This window comes from Pinus tabuliformis, chromosome 3_2 (genome assembly GCF_031772625.1).
Source record: "Pinus tabuliformis cultivar Carrire ecotype Pingquan chromosome 3_2, CPIR1, whole genome shotgun sequence".
NCBI lineage: Eukaryota > Viridiplantae > Streptophyta > Pinopsida > Pinales > Pinaceae > Pinus > Pinus tabuliformis.
Window position 1 is genome coordinate 1,020,173,437 of NC_142302.1, and position 19,794 is coordinate 1,020,193,230.

General features: G+C 37.7%; 1 protein-coding gene across 2 annotated transcripts in view; it reads right to left on the reverse strand.

Annotated features, from left to right (window-relative positions):
- LOC149184054 (histone-lysine N-methyltransferase ATX5-like) overlaps positions 1 to 19,794 on the reverse strand; it is a 280,597-nt gene that overhangs the window by 131,640 nt on the left and 129,163 nt on the right. For both annotated transcript variants that reach the window (XM_089417386.1, XM_089417387.1), the window contains one exon: positions 9,641 to 9,779. In XM_089417386.1, the coding sequence (XP_089273512.1) occupies positions 9,641 to 9,779 (139 nt within the window). The remainder of the gene's footprint in view (positions 1 to 9,640; positions 9,780 to 19,794) is intronic.

The following is a 19,794-nucleotide window of genomic DNA, read 5'->3' on the forward strand; positions in this document are numbered from 1 at the left end:
TAGCCTAATTTGCCCCCAAAATTATAAAATAATGTGCTAAGAACAAGCCTTGGTCACAAGTCGACCAAGTAGCTATCACAAGTTATGAAAAGGCCATCCATAAGCAAGTTGAATTGATAATTTCATGATGAAGAAGGGTCGTTAGAGGGCCTCATTGAGTGCCATGATGAGAGAGAGGGCTCCAATAAAGATGAATTAGGGGATGGCCCCGAATTTTCCATGCAAGTCATCATGTGGTACCCCATAGTGGATTTGGGGCACTAATGTTGGTCTCATGGGTCTCCTAATGAAAGAAAAGTTTGTAGACTACTCTAAATGAGGGCTCTAATGATGGTGCATGTTGACCACTGGAGTGGCACCTAATGATTATATGAAGACTCCATGCCCAAGGATGATCCAGAGGACACTTGTACCATCAGATATCATCAGTCAACAAAGTTTTTTAACTCTACTTCTATCTTCTCATCATCTTTCTTGTACCCAGATTCCACACCCTGCGAGAAATTGTAATAATTGATACTAGTAATGATGAGTTTTTGAGTCTATAGGGGGCCTAAAATGTTGGGACTCGATCAGCAAACGAGTACACCTTGGAGTGTTTTTTTAATCTGATTAATTATCCCTTCTTTTTCAAAAGCGGATAATTTTCTGGGTTTTTTCACTCACTTTTTTACCCCAAAGCCGAAGTGACAGGTTGAACCCCTAACACATCTTAATGTCTAGAGTCGATATATATTACCATACTAGATCACACAAAAAAAATTGTGGAATTTGGCTAGGTCTAAGTAAGATTTTTTAATAGTTAAAAAGCAAAACGGTATTTTTTTATTATTTTCTATGTAATGGTATAAATAAGTGGCCCTAGAAAATGTCTGGGGCGTGTGACTACTCGAAATTCATCCTCAGAGACCCAGCATTATCCTAGGACCCATTTTGAAGGTCAAAAAATGACTTATAGTCCCTCAAAAGCCAATTTTCCTAATGACAGTGGCAAAAATGAGGAAAAAATTCAAAAAATTAAATAATTGGAAAAATTTAGAAATTTTTCCATAGTCAAAATAAATCAAATTTTGACATGGAAAGTTAAAGGAATATCAAAAGTGACGTAGCAGCAATGTGGGACCCACCACATGGAGGAAATTCAAAGTCAAAGTTCCAAGTCGCAAGTCAAATGGTCCAACGTTGAAATATTACATATGGCTAAATTTCAAATAATTTTATTTATTTCAATAGGTCTGTGCATATTAAAGTTTGTGGGGAAAAATAGTGACATGGCAGCCGCATTAGAAAGACAAAGTCAACCACCAGTCAAAAGAGTCTCGAATTATCCACTCAGGTGTAAAAATCATTTTAAGAGAATTCGTAAAGGTTGAGAAAGTTGAAGGGGGACAAAACTGCCACATAGGACAGACCTTGCCTCCCACTTATCCCCCACTAAAGCTCAAGGAGCAGTTAATTTCATACGCAGCCTAGTTTGGCATCTCCTTCAACACAGATTTTGCTAAGAATTGAGTGGAGGACAGACTGCTACATGTGTCAGATTTTGTCCCCCCACTAACTCATGTTTGTCTCCAAAAGAAAATCAGCGTAGACTTTGATGGAATGTTAAGAGAGGTTAACTCAAGATTTTGTGATGACTATCTACGCCTTAAACTCCAAGCTGCCAGCGAAAAGGTAACTACAACAGTCAACGCAGGCCAGCAAGAGATACTCCGCAACTGTCATTTAATGAAGGATTTATCGCAGCAGTCAAGCAAATATTTTGAGGTAGTTTGTCTCCCATTTACTTCAGTTATATATGCACTTGGCAAGTAGCTCTCACACTAATCAACAGTTAGGAAATTTGGCACGTAAGGAAAGGATATACGCTGCCCAGCTAAGGAGATATGCACAGCAGTCATATCAGCCACTTGTTTGATCATTGCTACACTTGTCATTGGAATTTTCTTTGGGATCATTTCCCATTTTCTTATTTATATGAGTCTTGAGCTCTCATTTTTTTAGGAGCTATTGGTGCTTACGGAGACTCTGCTGATTTTTGTATTTATTTTCATATAATAAAAGAGACTTTGGGGTACTATTGTGTTGTTCTCCTTCCATTTCTTGAGGTGATATTATTTCAATTGTTGTGCTTTACATTCATGATTCTACATGTATGTTGGATTATACTAGTTATCATTTTGCCACTTGTTTGTATTAATATATGCAATCTATTTTGTATGGGATTTGGATTAGAGAAATACTCTAGGAAGAGAAGCACTAGAAGAATTTTGGTGAAATCTCTAGCCTTCTCCTCCATTGTATAATCTAATCCCTTATGATTGCTGACATCTTTTTCCAAGTGTGTAGAGATCTTTAGATTTGATTGAAGGATTTACTTGGGCGTGGGATAGCTCTCCAATAGATAAACTAACCCCCAAGATCAAGAATCATATGACCCAATCAGTTTGCCACAAGGATCTCATCAAACGATGTTGAAAGAGGGAGTTTCCTTTCCTCTAGCCTACTAAGATCACATAATTTAAATTAAATATTTTTCTTGATCAATATCTTGTGCTTTCAAGGATTTTATTTGCTACCTAGAGCATTGTTTTAATTAGACAACTATGGAGTTCTACTTGCATGTCTTGATCTAGTTCTTGTACACTAGTTGTAGATTATCATTTTGATTCTTCACGTCATCTTTGTCTCCATTTCAGGATTGCTTTGCTTTCAATTTTTGAAGCATTCTACTTTTGTTTTAAGCAAAATACAATTTCATTTCTTTAAGGGCAAATACTTAGAAGGCACTGGTTGTTTATGTATTTCATGCTTATCTTATGATGGTTATTGCTCATATCAGTTTTTTCTTATAAATCTTAAAGAAATAATCTATTTAACTCTAACAATTCTCCTAGAAACTCACATCTCTTTTAACTAAATTTTTCATTGGCGACCACCCCCCCTAGCTAACTTAGGAGATAGCTTAAACAGAGAGAGAAGAGATTTAGTGTGACAGCCCCTTCTCTGAGTTCCCTGCCACCAACCACACCTTGTGGGGTTGAAAGCTTTTCTCACTAACTTGTAGGTAAGTGTAGGCGGTAGAGTCAACAGTGCCTACCCTCCCATGTCACAAGGGTGAGACAAACCTCCTTTGGGCCTTGGATCAATTGCCCTGATCATGCTAATCCAGTTGGGTTACGTTGGTCCAAGTGCATCATTTCACGAATATTGTGGGGCAATGAACAAACTGTTGAAGGTGTTGAGGGTGCCCACAGCATGAAATTATGCTCAAATACCTTATGGAGTCTCGTGGCTCTAAATGCATCCCCTATGAATGTCAATATGATCCTCTGGCGAGCTTGGGCCCCAATTGAGTTGCACAACCCATGAAGAAACCACGTGTCAATTACATATAAGATCCAATGTGTTTCCTCACCATCAGGTACAATAATTCATTAGTGCATCTAAGTGAACCAAACTTGCTAGTCAAGGGCACAAATGAAACTTCATAATGGGCTTCCCTTCCAAATTCGAGGCTTTCAGCATGTAATAGTGTTACCTCCTTAGGTAGGAGTGGCTAATAAACAACCCTATTAGGTGTTCCCAGGACCCAGACCCTAAGGGGAAAGACAGGTCCAAGGTACATCCTTCAAGTGACAAAGGTCGTGTGAATAATGATGAGGTGGATAGGGGCATAAGGGTCTCCAGGCCAAATGTCATGGGTTCAAGGATGGTAATGATGAGGGATGTCCACATATTTATGTGTATAGATGTGGGGGGGGCAATCGTGGATACATAAGTTTAGGTTAATGAATTGATTATCGAAATTAATTCCTATCTCATCGGAATATAATAAATATATCAAGTGGGGCCTTGATATCTATACCAATCTTATATATATCTATATCATTTAAATTAAATATATCTATATAAAGATATATGATAAAGATAATGAAAAATATATGAAATTTTATTTAATTTATATTTAATTAAAATAAATAAAATCATTTATTTAAATATTAAAATCAATCTTTGTTAAGATATAAATGAATCAATTTAATTAATTTAATGAAATCTAAATCTAAACTAAATAAATACACCACCACCTCTATCCAAAAGGAAGAGAAGGGTCGAGAAAATTGGAAGGAAGCTGACAGCGAGAAGAAAAGGGAAATGGTGGAGGAAGGAAGCCGACAGCGAGGTAGAGAGGCGGTATAGTTGAGGATATAAAGGAGGGGAGAAGACCATAGCAAGGATTCACATTTTTTGTTAGTTAGAGAGAATTCGGTGAAACCGGAGGAGATTTTGGGGGAAGAGACAGGAAGTTCTAATAGAATTACAGAGATTAAGATTGATTGTTCTTGGAATTTTGGGCACAGGGGCCAGAAGATTTGTCTTCTGGATCTGGTGACCGTAGTACGTACAGGTAGACCAAGATAGGATGGGAGGAAAAAAGGGTAGTTTGGTGACTGCAACAGCGGGAACAACCACAGTCTAAAACCCCTGCAATTGATTCCATGTATTCTTTTGCAACGTAAATTTTAAATATTGATTCATTTTTGGTTAAAATCTGCATAGTTTGAGTCTTACATTGTAGCTTGTGGACCTTTGGTTGATGAAGATCATAACTACTAGATGATTGATGTTATATGGTTTAATCCATGTTTTTATGCTTTTTATAGCTAATCCATCATTCTACATGCTTTTTTTGACATATATGCATCAAAGTATATATATATATATATATATATTATATAAAAAGCACTCCCATAAATGCTCTAGATCTAGAAGTTTCTGAAAATTGTCGCTCCCACTCCCACTTCCAAGCAACCTTGAGTATGACAATACATAAATATGTCCATGCTTAGGCTAAAAAGGAAGTGTGCTCTTTAGGTAACCTTTACAATAGGGGCAGAACTTTTACATAATAGTAAACTAAAAAATTCTAGGGTTTCCCAAAGTCATGTGCCATAATATATCCACTCCAAAACCTCACACACTTGCCTAGGCCATAAATGACCTTTAAGATATGAATAGTAGGAGCCATAAGGGCAAGGACTATCTTGAAATGAGGACTAAGAGGATGCACCCAAAGCTATCAGAGTAGAACCGTTGAGCAAACTAGTGGACCCCTAAAACTAGGAACTAGTTAGAACTAGACCAAAACCAGTGAAAAAACTAGTCTACCAAAAAATACATAAAATATTCAAACTATAATGAAAAACATATATATTCATGCGCATCCATATAAATCCAAACCATTTATATGCAAATATGCAAAAGTTCTCATTTATATACAATGTAACATTGCAAATAACAAAAATAGCATCAAGTACAATCCATCTTTGAACCAAAAATACATCAACAAAAATGCTCTAGATGGCCTCTAGCATCCAAAAACATGCTACGACAAATACCTACATATCATCAAAATCATTGCCTATATTGGGATCTTTGTCATCTATATCACCCTCTAAGCATTAAAAAAAGATAGAAAAAGCTTAACATGTCAGATCAAGATTTCATTTGAGTGATGGGTACATTTTTACTAGGGTCGTGACAGAGGAGTTCAACAATCAATGCCACCAACATCAAGGTACATGGAGGGTTTGAGTGCTCTTGATTAAATGCTAGTTCCATACCCTCATACATTACAAAATCCAATGGAAACATTGCAATTCCTCAATCCTCAAATCCTAAAAACTAATAAATATGCTCGATTTAAGTGGGATCTAAAATTCTACCTTCTCCATATGAAATCCAATGAGGTCAGAAACACTCTCAAACATCTTGAGTCAATTAATGGTAATGCTAAAAATTTAAGTAAGAGAATGAAAGATGTCCTTTTATTTTAAGAATATAACATTACTATTAATTGCATAGCAATAATAGGGCCCTAGGCTTGAATACGCTATTTTTTTCCTTTTTTTAATTTCGAAATTGTGTTTGGAACGTCCTTGGGTGCCTTGTACAGATTAACAGTTAGGTGAGAAAAGGTCAGTTAGGTATCGAATCGGCCTTTCCAGGTTCTAGACCTCAAATAGGACTAGTTTGGGGGTCAAAATAGTCAAACCAACTGGTTCCACCAAATTCGATCAAGTTCCGATAACACTAGATGGACCATGATAAACTGTAAGAGTCTTAAAAAACTACCTAAATGGAAAAAACACTTTACATGTATCACTAAGCATACTATAGTACAGTACATAAGATACATGATCACAACTTTTGGTTCATCATGGGACATAAAACAATCCTCACAATGACATAACTAGATGCTAGGAAGAATCTAATGAAAAAAAATGTGGTACTCATGGTGTGAAACTGAGGGGTAGCAAGGACCATTTCTACTAAGTATGTTTCCCGATATTTGTGCTCAATATTTAGATCTTAGCATAGAGCAATACTCTACTTTATGCATCGTGCTTTATTTAGGAGTCATTTTTGCACTTCTTGCCTCGACACTATCATACAAGTGTTGAGAAATCAGTAGGTGGGTAAAGTAGATGATTTCTCTTACTTGATAATTACTTGTGAATTTATTGTTGGCTTATTGTTATTACATTTGTATTCTTTCATTCATCAAGCAATTACCAAAGTGCAAAAATAGAGAACAAGAGACACAGGATATAGGCTCCAAGCCAGGGCTAAAACCCCACAAGGGGGAAAACCTAGAAAGTCTTCTCTTCTTATAGAATCAAATCAAAGTGAGATATCCTTGACTCAAGACCACCACAAGAACCAAGTCAGCCCTCCTTCCAAGATTCATCTTCCAACTTCTCATAAGCTTAGATTTGGATTCTTCTTTCAACATAATTATATCACAGTACCTTCAGTAAGGGTATTCTTTCAACAGGACTCGGGTGTCAACCTTCTCTTAGAACAAAAGTCGGTGCCTTTCTTAGAACAGAACTACGATGCCTTCTTTATAATAGAACTTGGGTGCCTTCTTTGAATAGAACTTTGATGCCTTCTTTAGAACAAAAATCGGGTATCCTCCTCTTAGAACTCAGATATCCTTCTCACCTTTTTCATCTGAAGAAACTCGCACATATAACCTCAAAGGAACTCGCAAAACTTGCTACAGAAGGCGAATTACTTACTAACTTTTTGGTGGATCATAAATGCCAATTTATAGTTGTTTGTCCATGCAAAGGGTCACGTCCCTTGAGCAGGCCGACTCATCAATCTCAGAGGACTGACTGTCTTGTATTTGACTTTTTGACAAAAATACAAAATATTTTTCTTTCTTTTACAAAAATCCCAAATGGGGATGACTTAAGTACATGACTTTGACTCACAAAAAAACCTTTGTTGCTGGATCCGTTGGGCCTAATGGTTGGATCCGCGGATCCCCGGATTGGAGACGAATTCAAATCCGGATCCACAAAGATCCGTCCAGCTTCTCTCGAGTAAAAAACCGTCAACATCAACGCACAAATCTGCAGCAAATGTCAGCATAAATTCCAAAACAGAAAATTTAACTGTCCAGTCGCAAGTCGCAAGTCAATTAAGGAATGATAAGAAATGGATAAATGAATCGGCGTCCGCGAAAATAAACTAGGGAGGCGGCCAAGGACAATTTATTATTTTTATGTTAGTTGACCATATTATAAGGTTTAATACAAGACATTATAAACTTTAAACTTTAATGCAGGTGAAGTGAAGTTTATAATCCACCCATATTTATTTAGATATTTTAAAGTTTAAAAAGTAAATTTTTATTTAGATATTTTTAATGTTTAAAAAGTAAGTTTTTATTTAGATATTTTAAAGTTTAAAAAGTAAGTTTTTATTTTAATCAATTTTCAAGTTTGAAAAGTAAGTTTTCTAAAATAAGTTTAATAATTTGCTTAATATAAATATTATAACTAATAATTAATGTTTAAATATTTATAAATGATGTCTTAATTCTATTATGATTAAATTTATAGTTATTTTTAAAGTATTATATTGAAGCTATATATTTAAAAATTCACATATTTAATTAATATTTATAAATGACACATTAAGTTCGGAATTATTTATATAATAATTATTTATTGTATTTAAAAATTAGAATATGTTTTTATTTTTATATTTATATAAATTTTAATTTTAAAAATTATAAAATATTTTTATATTTGCTTGTACTTGCCGTTTCCGGATCGTGGTTTTTCAAAAACCTGGCAGATCCGTATCCATATCCAGATCCAAATCCTGGTAACTTAGCAAAACACATTATTTTTGCTTTTACATAAAGTGCATATTGACACAAATACAATTATGAAGATCGAAACTAGTTACATCCTTCAACAACAAGGACATATCATTCACCAAGAAAAGTCAACAATGGGAGGAAGACTAAGAGAATAGGCCATGACAAACCATAAGGGCATATAGAAACCACCTAGATGGAGAACACACTTTACATAAATCAATAAACAGTCTAGTAAAAATACATGGTCACAACTTTTGGCTCATCATGATATATAATACAATCCTCGTGATGGCATAGCTAATCACGAAACCATGGGCTCAAACATCATCTCAAAACATGCAGGAGATCAGCTCATATGCTAGGACAAATATAATGAAAAAATGTGGTACTCCCAACGTGAACCGAGGGGTAACAGGGATCATTTCTACTAAATATGTTTTCTACTGTGTTCAACCATTAGATGTCAGCATAGAACAGTGCTCTACTATACTTTACGCATCTTCCTTTATTTACGAGTCATTTTTGAGCTCCTTGCATCGACACTATTGTACAAGGATATGTTGTTTGCCAAAAAAAGTGAACAATGGGAGGAAGACGATATTGTTGAGTGAACAAGATACAACGGTATTACTAGCATATGTTATGCTCGAAACAAGGGAAAACTAAGGTATTCCCCCTATTGTGTTCATTCTACAATCTTAGATAACTCATCGATCACATCAAAAGCTCACTTCAGCAAGCTTAACCATCTAGACAATTGTGCCTGTGTTAAACAACAGAACATCGCTGGATAGGATAGAGAGGTATGGAATCTTAGCAAAAGAAAAAGGATTTTGAAGGATAACTTAGATGGTAGAAATATATCACAAAGAGAACCACAGCTCTATAAGAGGTTTTAGAACATATAGCAGAACTAAGAGAACCATACAGGAATAAGATCTTAAGGTAGATCTCTTTGTCAAAAGAGAAACCTTTACCATTAAAAGTAGAATGACACACTAGTAGGAAAGTAGAAAGACAAAAAATTCCCCATAGATTTAAAAGATAAGGTTTGATTAAAACGCAGATCTCTTTGAGAGTTGCTTAGAAGTTAGAAGTAACAACTCTCATGTTTCTTTATGTAGAATGGGGAGAAGCTGCTAACGTGATTTATTAGCTTCACTGTTACCTACAGATAGTACAAGTAAACAACATGAACTAGGAGATCAAATGAGAAGATTCTCAATTTATGTACCACTTTCATACAATCTGGTTTCGATCAAACCTGGGAAAACACGATAATGACATTGGCATATATAAATTGTGGGCACTCAGAAATAAAATCACTATGTTGACAAAAAGCCAAAAGTACCATTATAAACACAGATATAAACACGGAACAGTTAAGTCAGTCCACCTTCTGGTACAACCTTGCATGGAATCAAAAGGAAAAAGCCCAACAAGTTAACTGATACAAACCCATGCTATCAGTGGCATATTTGAAGCCTTTACTTTAACACTGTCTTTCCATTTCTTCGATCTGCAACCTGTATGTCTTTCCCACTCTGTAATGCCCATTCTCCTACCTTTTCCACATCCATGGCATTCACAAAGCACTCTGTCCAACAAACAAAACAAAATTTTATTGAAAAATAAGATAAATTGCAAAAAATATATATTTTTTATCAGAAAATCAATGTCATGGAAGCTTCAATATGTAAAGATTGTTCATTCAAAAGAATGATACAGATATTTGAAAATGAAAATGTAAAGGTTTCCATTCAAGACAAGTTAGACTTGTTGCTCCAATCCAAAGATAACTCAGAGGCAAGGCAAAATGCCATAGAGATCAGTAAGAATGATAAGCTTAACATTTTGACAGAATAACGTATATGCACAGCCAGCAATGAGAAAGAATAATAGGCTACAAACACGGGATGTGACTAAGCATCTCCCTGTCCTGGCTGATGGAAAAAGATGTTTTAAAGTTTTCAAGAAACCCACAGAATTAAAGTCAATAATGTTGACTCAAGAAGGCAAAAACATTGAGGTAGATGTGGTGTGCTGCCAAGAAACATTGTCAAAAATGCAAATAGTGGTAAACCTTTAAAAGCTCAAACTCTCCTCTGAACATTATTTTATTTGCTTTTACATCACATTATAGAAGGCTCAAGGATTGCCATATAAAAAAGGTTGTTTTAAGCTGAACTCCACAGCAATACAAACTAATAATTATGTCTTGGGATGAATAAGGTTTGAAATAAGTTTTGTCCAAAATGAATGAAGCTATATTGAATGCAACTAAGAATCTCACGGAGAAATTGTTCCTTGGTAAACTGAATACTAGCAGCATGCTGGAAAAAATGCAAGTTGATTTAATTAAATATTAATTTAATTAAAATATTAATGTCCACTAGCAGCCAAGTTTGGCTTGGCTTAATTTACAATCTAGCCTTAAACTTAACAACCCCGAGATTTATAGAAAAATGACTCATATGATCTAATTTCAAAAAGGGAAGAGATAGAATCCTGAAGCATCTTAATAAGGCTATGCACTCAAACTAGAATGTTTTCACATTTCATACCCAAGGGTCCAGACTCCAGACTCCAACCCCATTCAAGTCATCGTTGAAGTCACTCTATTTGATCATTAGCCTCTCAATTTTCATATCATTTGGGGATGATGGAAGTTCCCCAATGCAAGGTCTCACTACCTCATTCACATTCCTCACTTGGATAATACTAGTTTGTACTGCATCTCTCTCATCTGAAATTTGACTCCACAAGCAATGGGAAATAAAGGTTAGTTCCAGTGATGGAATGATGTCATTGCTAGGGGGCCTATCTAGGACACAAGTTCTAAATTCACTTTTAGTTTTTCTCTGATGATTTATGATCCTTATTATATTAATTTTTTAAGTGTGTACTCTCTTTACGGCAATAAGAAATATAATATACATGTCAGACTTATAGATGAGATATAATTCATAAATCAGAACTTGATCTACAATGCAATAAATTTCATATTAAAGAGGAATGCAACTGTAAATGATTCCTTGAAGATCTTTTCATATAAATAAAAAAGAACACAAGGCATGAAGAGAAGATTCCATTCAATCCACTGTCTAAAGGCTACTACTGCATCTTCTAGGATCCTTCCATTTCAATTCACATTTCCTTTTCTTCATCCTATTCACCAATATTGTACTACTGGTATTTTCCATATTTCTCTTTCTCTAGACTATGCTTCCTAATAACTTAGATAGACACCATTTATCTTTTGGCATCCACTCTGCTATGTGAGCAAGGGAAGATATAGTCCATGTTGCCTCAAAATCTAGCAGCCCTTGTGAGGGTTGCTCACAAGATGAGCTAGACCACAATATGAGGTGTGGCCCACTGTCACCTCAGCAACTACAAGAGACTCTTTTGTGGATTTTCACCACTAGGGAGGCTTCCCTTTAGTAAGTCACCTAAATGATCTAACAAGTACAAGGGATAAGGTGACAATATAGGCTTAAGGAGGATAACTCTACCTAGGAACAGGGCTTAGCTAGCATAATAAGACAATGTGCATCCTCCAATACGCCTAATTAGGACACAACGTGACCTAGGGCTTGAGAATCAGCAAAGTAAATAGATCATCCTAGGATCACAAGACCAACTAAAGGCTTACAATGAATGTATACCTTCAATTTATGGAGCAAGAATCCTTCAATAAGCCCCAAGTTGAAGGCTAGGGCATGTTACCGCTCAAACGAGCAGGGGACCTAGAGGGGATTCCTAAAGGGTCAAATGCTAGACCAAGGGCAACAAATGGAGACTTAGCCCATTGTCACCTCAACTAAGGCTCCCTACTATTTATGGACTTTCACCGATGGGAGGAGACCCGGTATATATGGAGTCACAAATGAAGGATAAATCAACAAGTGGATATAAAGTGACCCAAACAATCCCTTTCTAGAAGAGAATCAAGAATGGAGCTTGCTTGCTTTCTAAGCAAGGTACAATGTCTTCTAGGAGAAGGATGTGGGGATTTGAGGGTTAGGTTTATGGAATATGACTTGTGAAAGAGTTTCCCAATACCTAAAATCCTTCTTGAAATTGATATCCCGGATGGTTTTGATGAATTGTCTTTCCAAAGGAGTGGCACCACACAGGGACAAGTGGACCCAACCTAGGTCAAGATACAAGAATTTAGCAACCAATGATGTTCTCAACCTAGACAAGAAGGGGGAAGAATCAAAATAAGAATTTTCACTTAAAAGTGTTGAATTGATCCTATGCAGCACTAGCCTTGGGGATACTAGAGCAAGTTTGATCTCGGAGCTAGGGCTTGGCTTTTCTCACAACTCCACTGTCGGAATGGATTCAAAATTGGAGGATGCCTTAAGGACACACCAACGCAGGAGAGGCTAGGAGATTGAACTTTTTGGAGGGCTGCTTTGTCAGGAAAATGATGCCCAAGGTGACCCAACTTGGCTAGACCTAGAAAAAGGTGAAAAAGAGTTAAATTTTGAGTGACCACCTCTTGGTAGATCAGTGCCTTAATCTTGGGAGAATGGAGTCTATGATAAATATGAATGAGGACCTTGTTTCTTAGTCAAGGAAGCCTTAAGACTACCTCGCTAGCCTTCTAGGGCAAAGGGAAGCAACCTTACAGCGTTTATACTTCAACTTGCTAAGGTGATAGCTTATCAAGATGAATTCATTGATAGAATTATCCCTAGGAAATTTCATTCAAAATTACATGGCCCACACATTGAGAGATGTTGTATAGAGACAAAATTCCACAATTTAAGCTAGTAAATGCATGTAGCAATTAGCCCTAAAAATAGCGAAATCCCAGTCCAATGTATATGACAAAGTAAAACAAGAAGAGCATTAAAAGCATGTACTTACATGTAATAGAACATTTCCAACCATCCACAATTTGACAATAGAGAAGCTCCAAGATAAGATAAATCAAACCCAAACATCAAAATTCATCCATAAAGCTCCAATTCATCCTCCAAGAAAAAGTGTGAAATTCTCAAGAGAGAGAAGAGATCCAATCCAAAGTGATGATGATCAAATGAACTCATCTCACTTGTATTTATACACTAATGAGGAGTTTGAATTAGTGTCCTAGGCCTACAAAAGCCCCAATAATAAAATAGTGTGCTAATAATCTAACTTACGGTGGCAAGCCCACCAAACTAGCTCACAAATGAAATAATAAGCTTCTTAAGAGGTCAGATGATGAATAATACATGTTGTAGGGCCCTCAAAGTGACCTGATGAGGTCCATAGGTGCCACAATGAAGAATAGGACCCTCAAAAATGATGGAAAAGGGGTTGGCCCCCTTGTTCTACGAACACTAGACCTATGTTGCTCCCAACGGGTGTGGGGGCACAATAATAACCCCATGGGTCCCCAAATGAGTCAGAGATGCTTGTAGATCATCTACAAGGGCTCTGATGATGGTGTAGGTGATGCCACATCATCCTACAAGTCCTGGGTCAACTGCGAAGTGTATGGTACTTATGTGGGGTGGGTTGGGCAATGGTGAACCAGGTGCATCTTCCTCGTCTAATAGGTGAATCTCGAGCAATCTCTAAACATCCTCGGGGATCCATATAGTGTTGTCTACTGTTGTGGAGGCCCATGGCTCTCAACACACACCCTACATGTGCCAATGTAGCCCTGTGGAGGATTGGGACCCCGTATTGGGAGACCAAACCCAAGATGGAGACCATATGCAATCCTACATAAGATCCAATATGTCCCCTAGTCTCCCAGTAGAACAAGTCATTAGAGAAATCGAGTAAATGAGCTTACCAACCATGGACCACAAGTGGGGACTTCATAATGGCCTACCCTTCCATAATGGGCTTCAGGATGTGCCAATGTCCCCCAAACTCCAAATGGAGTTAACTAAGTATCCTATTGGGTGGTTTCTACTTCTAAAGGGGATAATATGTTTAAGGTACATCCTTTAAAAGGTGGTGGTATGTGATAGATAGGTGAATGAAGTAGGGGATGAGAAGGGGCAGCCCTGGGCCACATGCTGGGGTGCAAGGGTAGCTAATAAAAGGGAAGCCCACACTTGGGTTTATAATGTATAGGAGGGAGCAATCGTGGTACATGAGGTGCCCCGACCTTGATTTTTCCACCCTTCTTTATATGTCTTTTGCCTTTTTATGATTTTCTTTGATTAACTGCTCGGGACTCAACGGGTAACAGCATGATGCATAAGATATAGTAGTGAATACCCCTTTTTAAGGTAGAGCAGTTCATTGCCTGCCAGGGGTTGGGACAATCATGGGTTCCTATATGATGAAGGAGGCTCATAGAACCTGTAGGAACTAGGGTGATGGCCATGATGATGGGGTAGAGCTCATGTATTGGCTTTTGCCCACGTGCTAAATGTGTTTGTCCCGACCATATTTTGCATTTTGTGGTACATTTTCCTGTTGAATGTGGCCAAATATGCTTTTATCTTTCTTTTTAGCTGCATCAACCTCTGGGGCATCATTCCAGGCCTGACCTAAGGTGTGGACAAGGGAAAGGGGTGAGCTAGCCCTTTGCGGACCCAATGGATAAATGTGACCCAGGTGGGAGAAATGATGAATGGGGAAGTAATGAATGGAAAGGGGGTAATATATGCAGATAAGGGAGAAGGACCATGCAACCAAAATCAGGTTTTCTCGTAAAATATCATCCCTAAATCCAAATGGTCAGTAAAAGAGATCCCACGGGACTAGAATCCAAGGTTAATATCCAAAAGGGGTCTAGAGGACAAGAGCACAGACCTAGACCATTCTTCCTGCTGAACCGCCCCCTCCCCCCATTAATTCATGCCCAGAAGTGTCCATGATAAGCAAACTACAATACTCAATTACCAAATGACAAGGCATACCTTTAGGTTCAGGAGGCCCACCTTCAAACATACGATCATGGCAGATGGGTGAGGGACCACATGGCTGGCTCAAGTGGCGGAGAAATGGCACAATGAGCTAGCTGGTGGCTGCAAGGGGCTATTGGCTGCCAGCTGAGGACCATCTTGGAGAAAAAAATTCTCCTAGGGATATCACCCACAAAATGGTGGGTAACATCTGGCTCCAACTGGGACGTGATCTCTCGAAGAAGTGGATGAAGCTACTCGAACAGGAGGTCACAAGAACTCCAACAATCTCTTGGTTACCGTAGACCTATCACCTGCACATATAATAGATGAAAAACATGGAGCAACATGCATTCGTGGCGTCTCATGATCGCACATGCTAAATGTTAGCCATAAAATCAGCAAAAAAATAAAATATGCAAAGATGCATCTATTCTACCATGAGAAATATCATATGACATTAGTTCTAATGATAAATCAGCATGCAATGCATCCTACTCTAGATACATATAGTAAGGCTAATACTAGGTGTAGTCATAAAGCCAGTGCAACCAACATATCATCACATCAATATACATATGTCTGTGAGTATGATTGCTCATGTAGCAACTCCCAAATCAAATGTGAATATAGTCACATGGCAGATGAAGCGGGTGGGACATGGGAAAACATAATCTCCATCTAAAATAAAAGAGATCCCTAAGAGAAGGGGAATAGGTCAATCTAGAAGTGCGGGGCTTTCCCTCTAAATACACAATGATGGAATGAAAGATCACTCTCAAGAACTCCCTATCACAATCATTGTTGGCAATATTATAATTTATGCCTTATAGATGCCACAAGGTCGTGATGATAAGGGAATGAAGGGTGGGGGATAGGAGTGCAACAAATAGGTCTCCCATGGTGATGGTCACATTGGGGAGGTGAGGTCATAGAGTGATCATAATCCTAAGGATGAGTCAAAGGGGATAAAGTATATTCAATGAAGGGTTCTTCCTTGACACCATAGTCGGAAAGGGGAAAAGAGGCATGGTCACTTGAGGTCATACCAAAAGGGGCGAGGGACTCACTTGAGGAGGACTCAAGGTGATGAACAAGAGGGAAAGGCAAGGGGGAGGGTGAAGTGTCATATTCAACAGTTTTTCTCCCCCATAATCTATAGGCTCAAGTGATTTGAATACGTAATCATAAAGTGGTTAGGTAGGAGCCTCGTTGCTTTCCTCATTATAGGCATCAAAGATTGGGCTCTCATTAAAAGGAGAGTCAATCACTTCCAACTATGCCTCTTCATGCAAGGAAAAATAATAATTCTCCTTTCCAAGGGTATCGATGGATATGTCATCGCAAGTAATGTCCAGGATAAAGGAAAACTCAACCTCATCCTCTTTGTCAGTATCATAAATGGGAGCACAATCAAATTGAGGCCTAACAATCTCCTATTTCTCCTTTTTAATGTGGAAATAATATCCAATGTCATCTTCGATGGAGCTCATGGGATCACCTTCCTCAAGGTTCTCAAAAGGAGGGTCATTAAGAGTGACACCCTTGAGAAAGGTAAGGTCAATCTCAGCGTTACTTTCCATAGCCTCATTCTCCTCAACACATGAGCTCTCAAAATCATCCTGTCCATCCTGCAGCCCCACCGAGGACTCATCTTCCTGCTCATCACCAAGATCCTCAAGGTCATCTTCATCTCGTTTGGTTGACAAGCCGAACCTCTCATCTTCTCTCTTCTCTTGAAGAAAAATAGCTAAAGTATATGTTACATGATTTTGGTACTATGCTTCTAGGACAAGAGCATTAGTAGGGTTCTCTTTATATTCACATTTCATCTTATTAAGCTTCACTTCTTCATCATATAAATGGGAGAATACTTCTTTAGTATTACATTCCCTTACTAACCCCCTGCATGACCTACTATATTCATCCATTCTTCCTTGCATGATTTAGAGGCTTTCAAGATCCAACTCTTCGTCATCTTCAGAGGAGATGTCTTTCACTTCACTGTTTTTTGCCCTCAATTCCATAACTGATATTTGCTCATCATCCTCATTTTCTTGGTCATCCTGGTCATCCAAATCCTCATCTGGTAATGAGCCATATTTTTCTTTGATCTTGTGAGACAAGGAATTAAATACACCAGTATAATAGGCAAGCTCCAAGAAGAGATAATCTGTGGGCCCTTCTTCATACTCCTGCCTTATGCTGTCGAGGTTTGACCTGCTCCTATTATAAAAATTGAGTATGAAATCCTCGTTCTCACACTTTATCAGGTGATCACAAAGCTTAGACCATGAATCCAATCTGTCCCATAGGTCTTGTTCTTCTTCGGGGCTAATGTCATGGATACTTTCTTTAACCATTTTTCATGATCTTGCATATAGTGCCAAAATCGAGTCGCCAAGGTGAATTAAAATGCCTTCACAAATGCTTGCTTCACCCTACAAGCATTGACTTTTGAAGTTCAATGAGGAAGTAGGGCTTCGTTCCTCTAATCGAATCGCCAAATGATATATCAATAATGTCATATGGGGAACAAAACACGCGTTTCGTGTCCGCAGCAACGGCGCCAAAATGTTACCGCTCAAACTAGCAGGGGACCTAGAGAGGATTCCTAATGGGGTCAAATGCTAGACCAAGGGCAACAAATGGAGACTTAGTCCACTGTCACCTCAGCTAAAGCTCCCTACTATTTACAGACTTTCATCAATGGGAGGAGACCCTGTATATACGGATTCATAGATGAAGGATAAATCAACAAGTGGATATAAAGGGACCCAAATAATCCCTTTCCATAGGAAGGTCAAGAATGGAGCTTGCTTGCTTTCCAAGCAAGGTACAATGTCTTATAGGAGAAGGATGTGGGGATTTGAAGGTTAGGTTTATGGAATATGACTTGTGAAAGAGTTTACCAATCCCTAAAATCCTTCTTGAAATTGGTATGCCAGATGGTTTTGACGAATTGTCTTTCCAAAGAAGTGGGACCACATGGACCCAACCTAGGTCAAGAGACAAGGATTTAGCAACCAATGATGTTCTTAACCCAGACAAGGAGGGGGAAAGGATCAAAGTAAGAATTTTCACTTAAAGGCGTTGAATTAATCATATGAGGCACTAGCCTTGGGGATACTAGGGCAAAGTTTGATCTCGAAGCTAGGGCTTGGCTTTTCTCACAACTCCATTGTTGGAATGGCTTCAAAACTGGAGGATGCCTTGAGGACACACCAGCGCATGAGAGGCTAGGAGATCGAACTTTTTGGAGTGTTGCTTTGTCAGGAAAATGATGTCCTAGGTGACCCATCTTGGCTAGACCTAGGAAAAGGTGAAAAAGAGTTAAGTTTTGAGTGACCACTTCTTGGTAGATCAGTGCCTTAATCTTGGGAGAATGGAGTCTGTTTAGTCAATTTAGTGTTTCTAAATTGATGTCATTAATTGTCAACCCGGGGCTCGTAAGCTGATGAAGTGAAGGTGTACTATATGTACTTAAGCAACCTCTTAGAGCTTTTGTCGTTTGAGGTGTTGTTTGAGATTAATTTATCTTCCTAGGATGGAGTGATGTTTTATAAACAGATGAGTGATAGTGTGTGTAAGGTGAGTTCTAGATGAGTGAGAGTGTGTGTAAGTGGTTTCTAACTACTTGCTGAAAAGGAAAAGCTTGAAAGAAATAAATAACTTGAAATGACTTGAAAGCAAAGAACCACTTTCTAATGGCATTAGACACCATTCATGCTGCTGCAAATAAAAGGTAAGAAAATCACTTAAAAGACCAATGATAATGTTTATCTCTTCCTAACTCTCTGCCTCTAACACATAGTACTGTGTAAGACACGATTAGGAAGTAGCTAAAGATAAGTCTAAGAAATGATAAAAATGAGAAAAATCTACTTTAAAGACTAGTTATGATGTTCAGCTCTCTCTAACTCTCTGCCTCTAACACATAGTACTGTGTAAGACACGATTAGAAAGTAGTTAAAGATTAGTCTAAAAAACACTCAAAGCCAGCTACAATGTATTAGTATTCTGATCTCTATAAGATAGACAATTTGTAATAAAGAGACCATTCATATGTTAGCAGACAACTTTGAAAAAAAATACTAAAAATCAGCTATGAAAAATAAGTAAAGGCAGCAACTTGAATCTGTCAACTGAAACTACCACTAGATATTAAGCAAATACACAAACACAAAATCAATCCCGGGCTTAAAAACCTGCAAAAGAACAATGATGACCAGCTTAAAATAAAGGCTGGAAATAAAATAACAAGAAAGTAAATCAAGTTGTACATGTTTCAACTAAAAGAAATGCCGAATGGAAATAAGGAAATGCTGAACGTAAAATACATAAAATACTATACAAGGCTAACATGAATAGGGGCCCTCCATTCATATCATCCAAAAGAGACTCAAGGAATTGTAAACTTCAAAACAGCACTGTTTCTATTACTCCATGTGCAGAAAAATACAGTCAAGAGTGCTAGAACAGCACTATAAAAACAGAGTCTTTGAATGCTCTAAAATAATAACAAGTTTATAAAATGCAGCAACTAAAAAGTAACCTTAAGCATATGCAAACGCTAGTTTTTATAGGCATCTGAAAGACGGCCTAATGCGTACAGCTAAAACTGGAAAACTAACTAACTGTCATGCGTAATTATGGTTCATAACACGTCATAAGTCTGCGTGGATGAGCTGGAGGTTCTGGTCGTTATGGGCATTGAATCCAGAGTTGGATTATGTCCCCCACGGC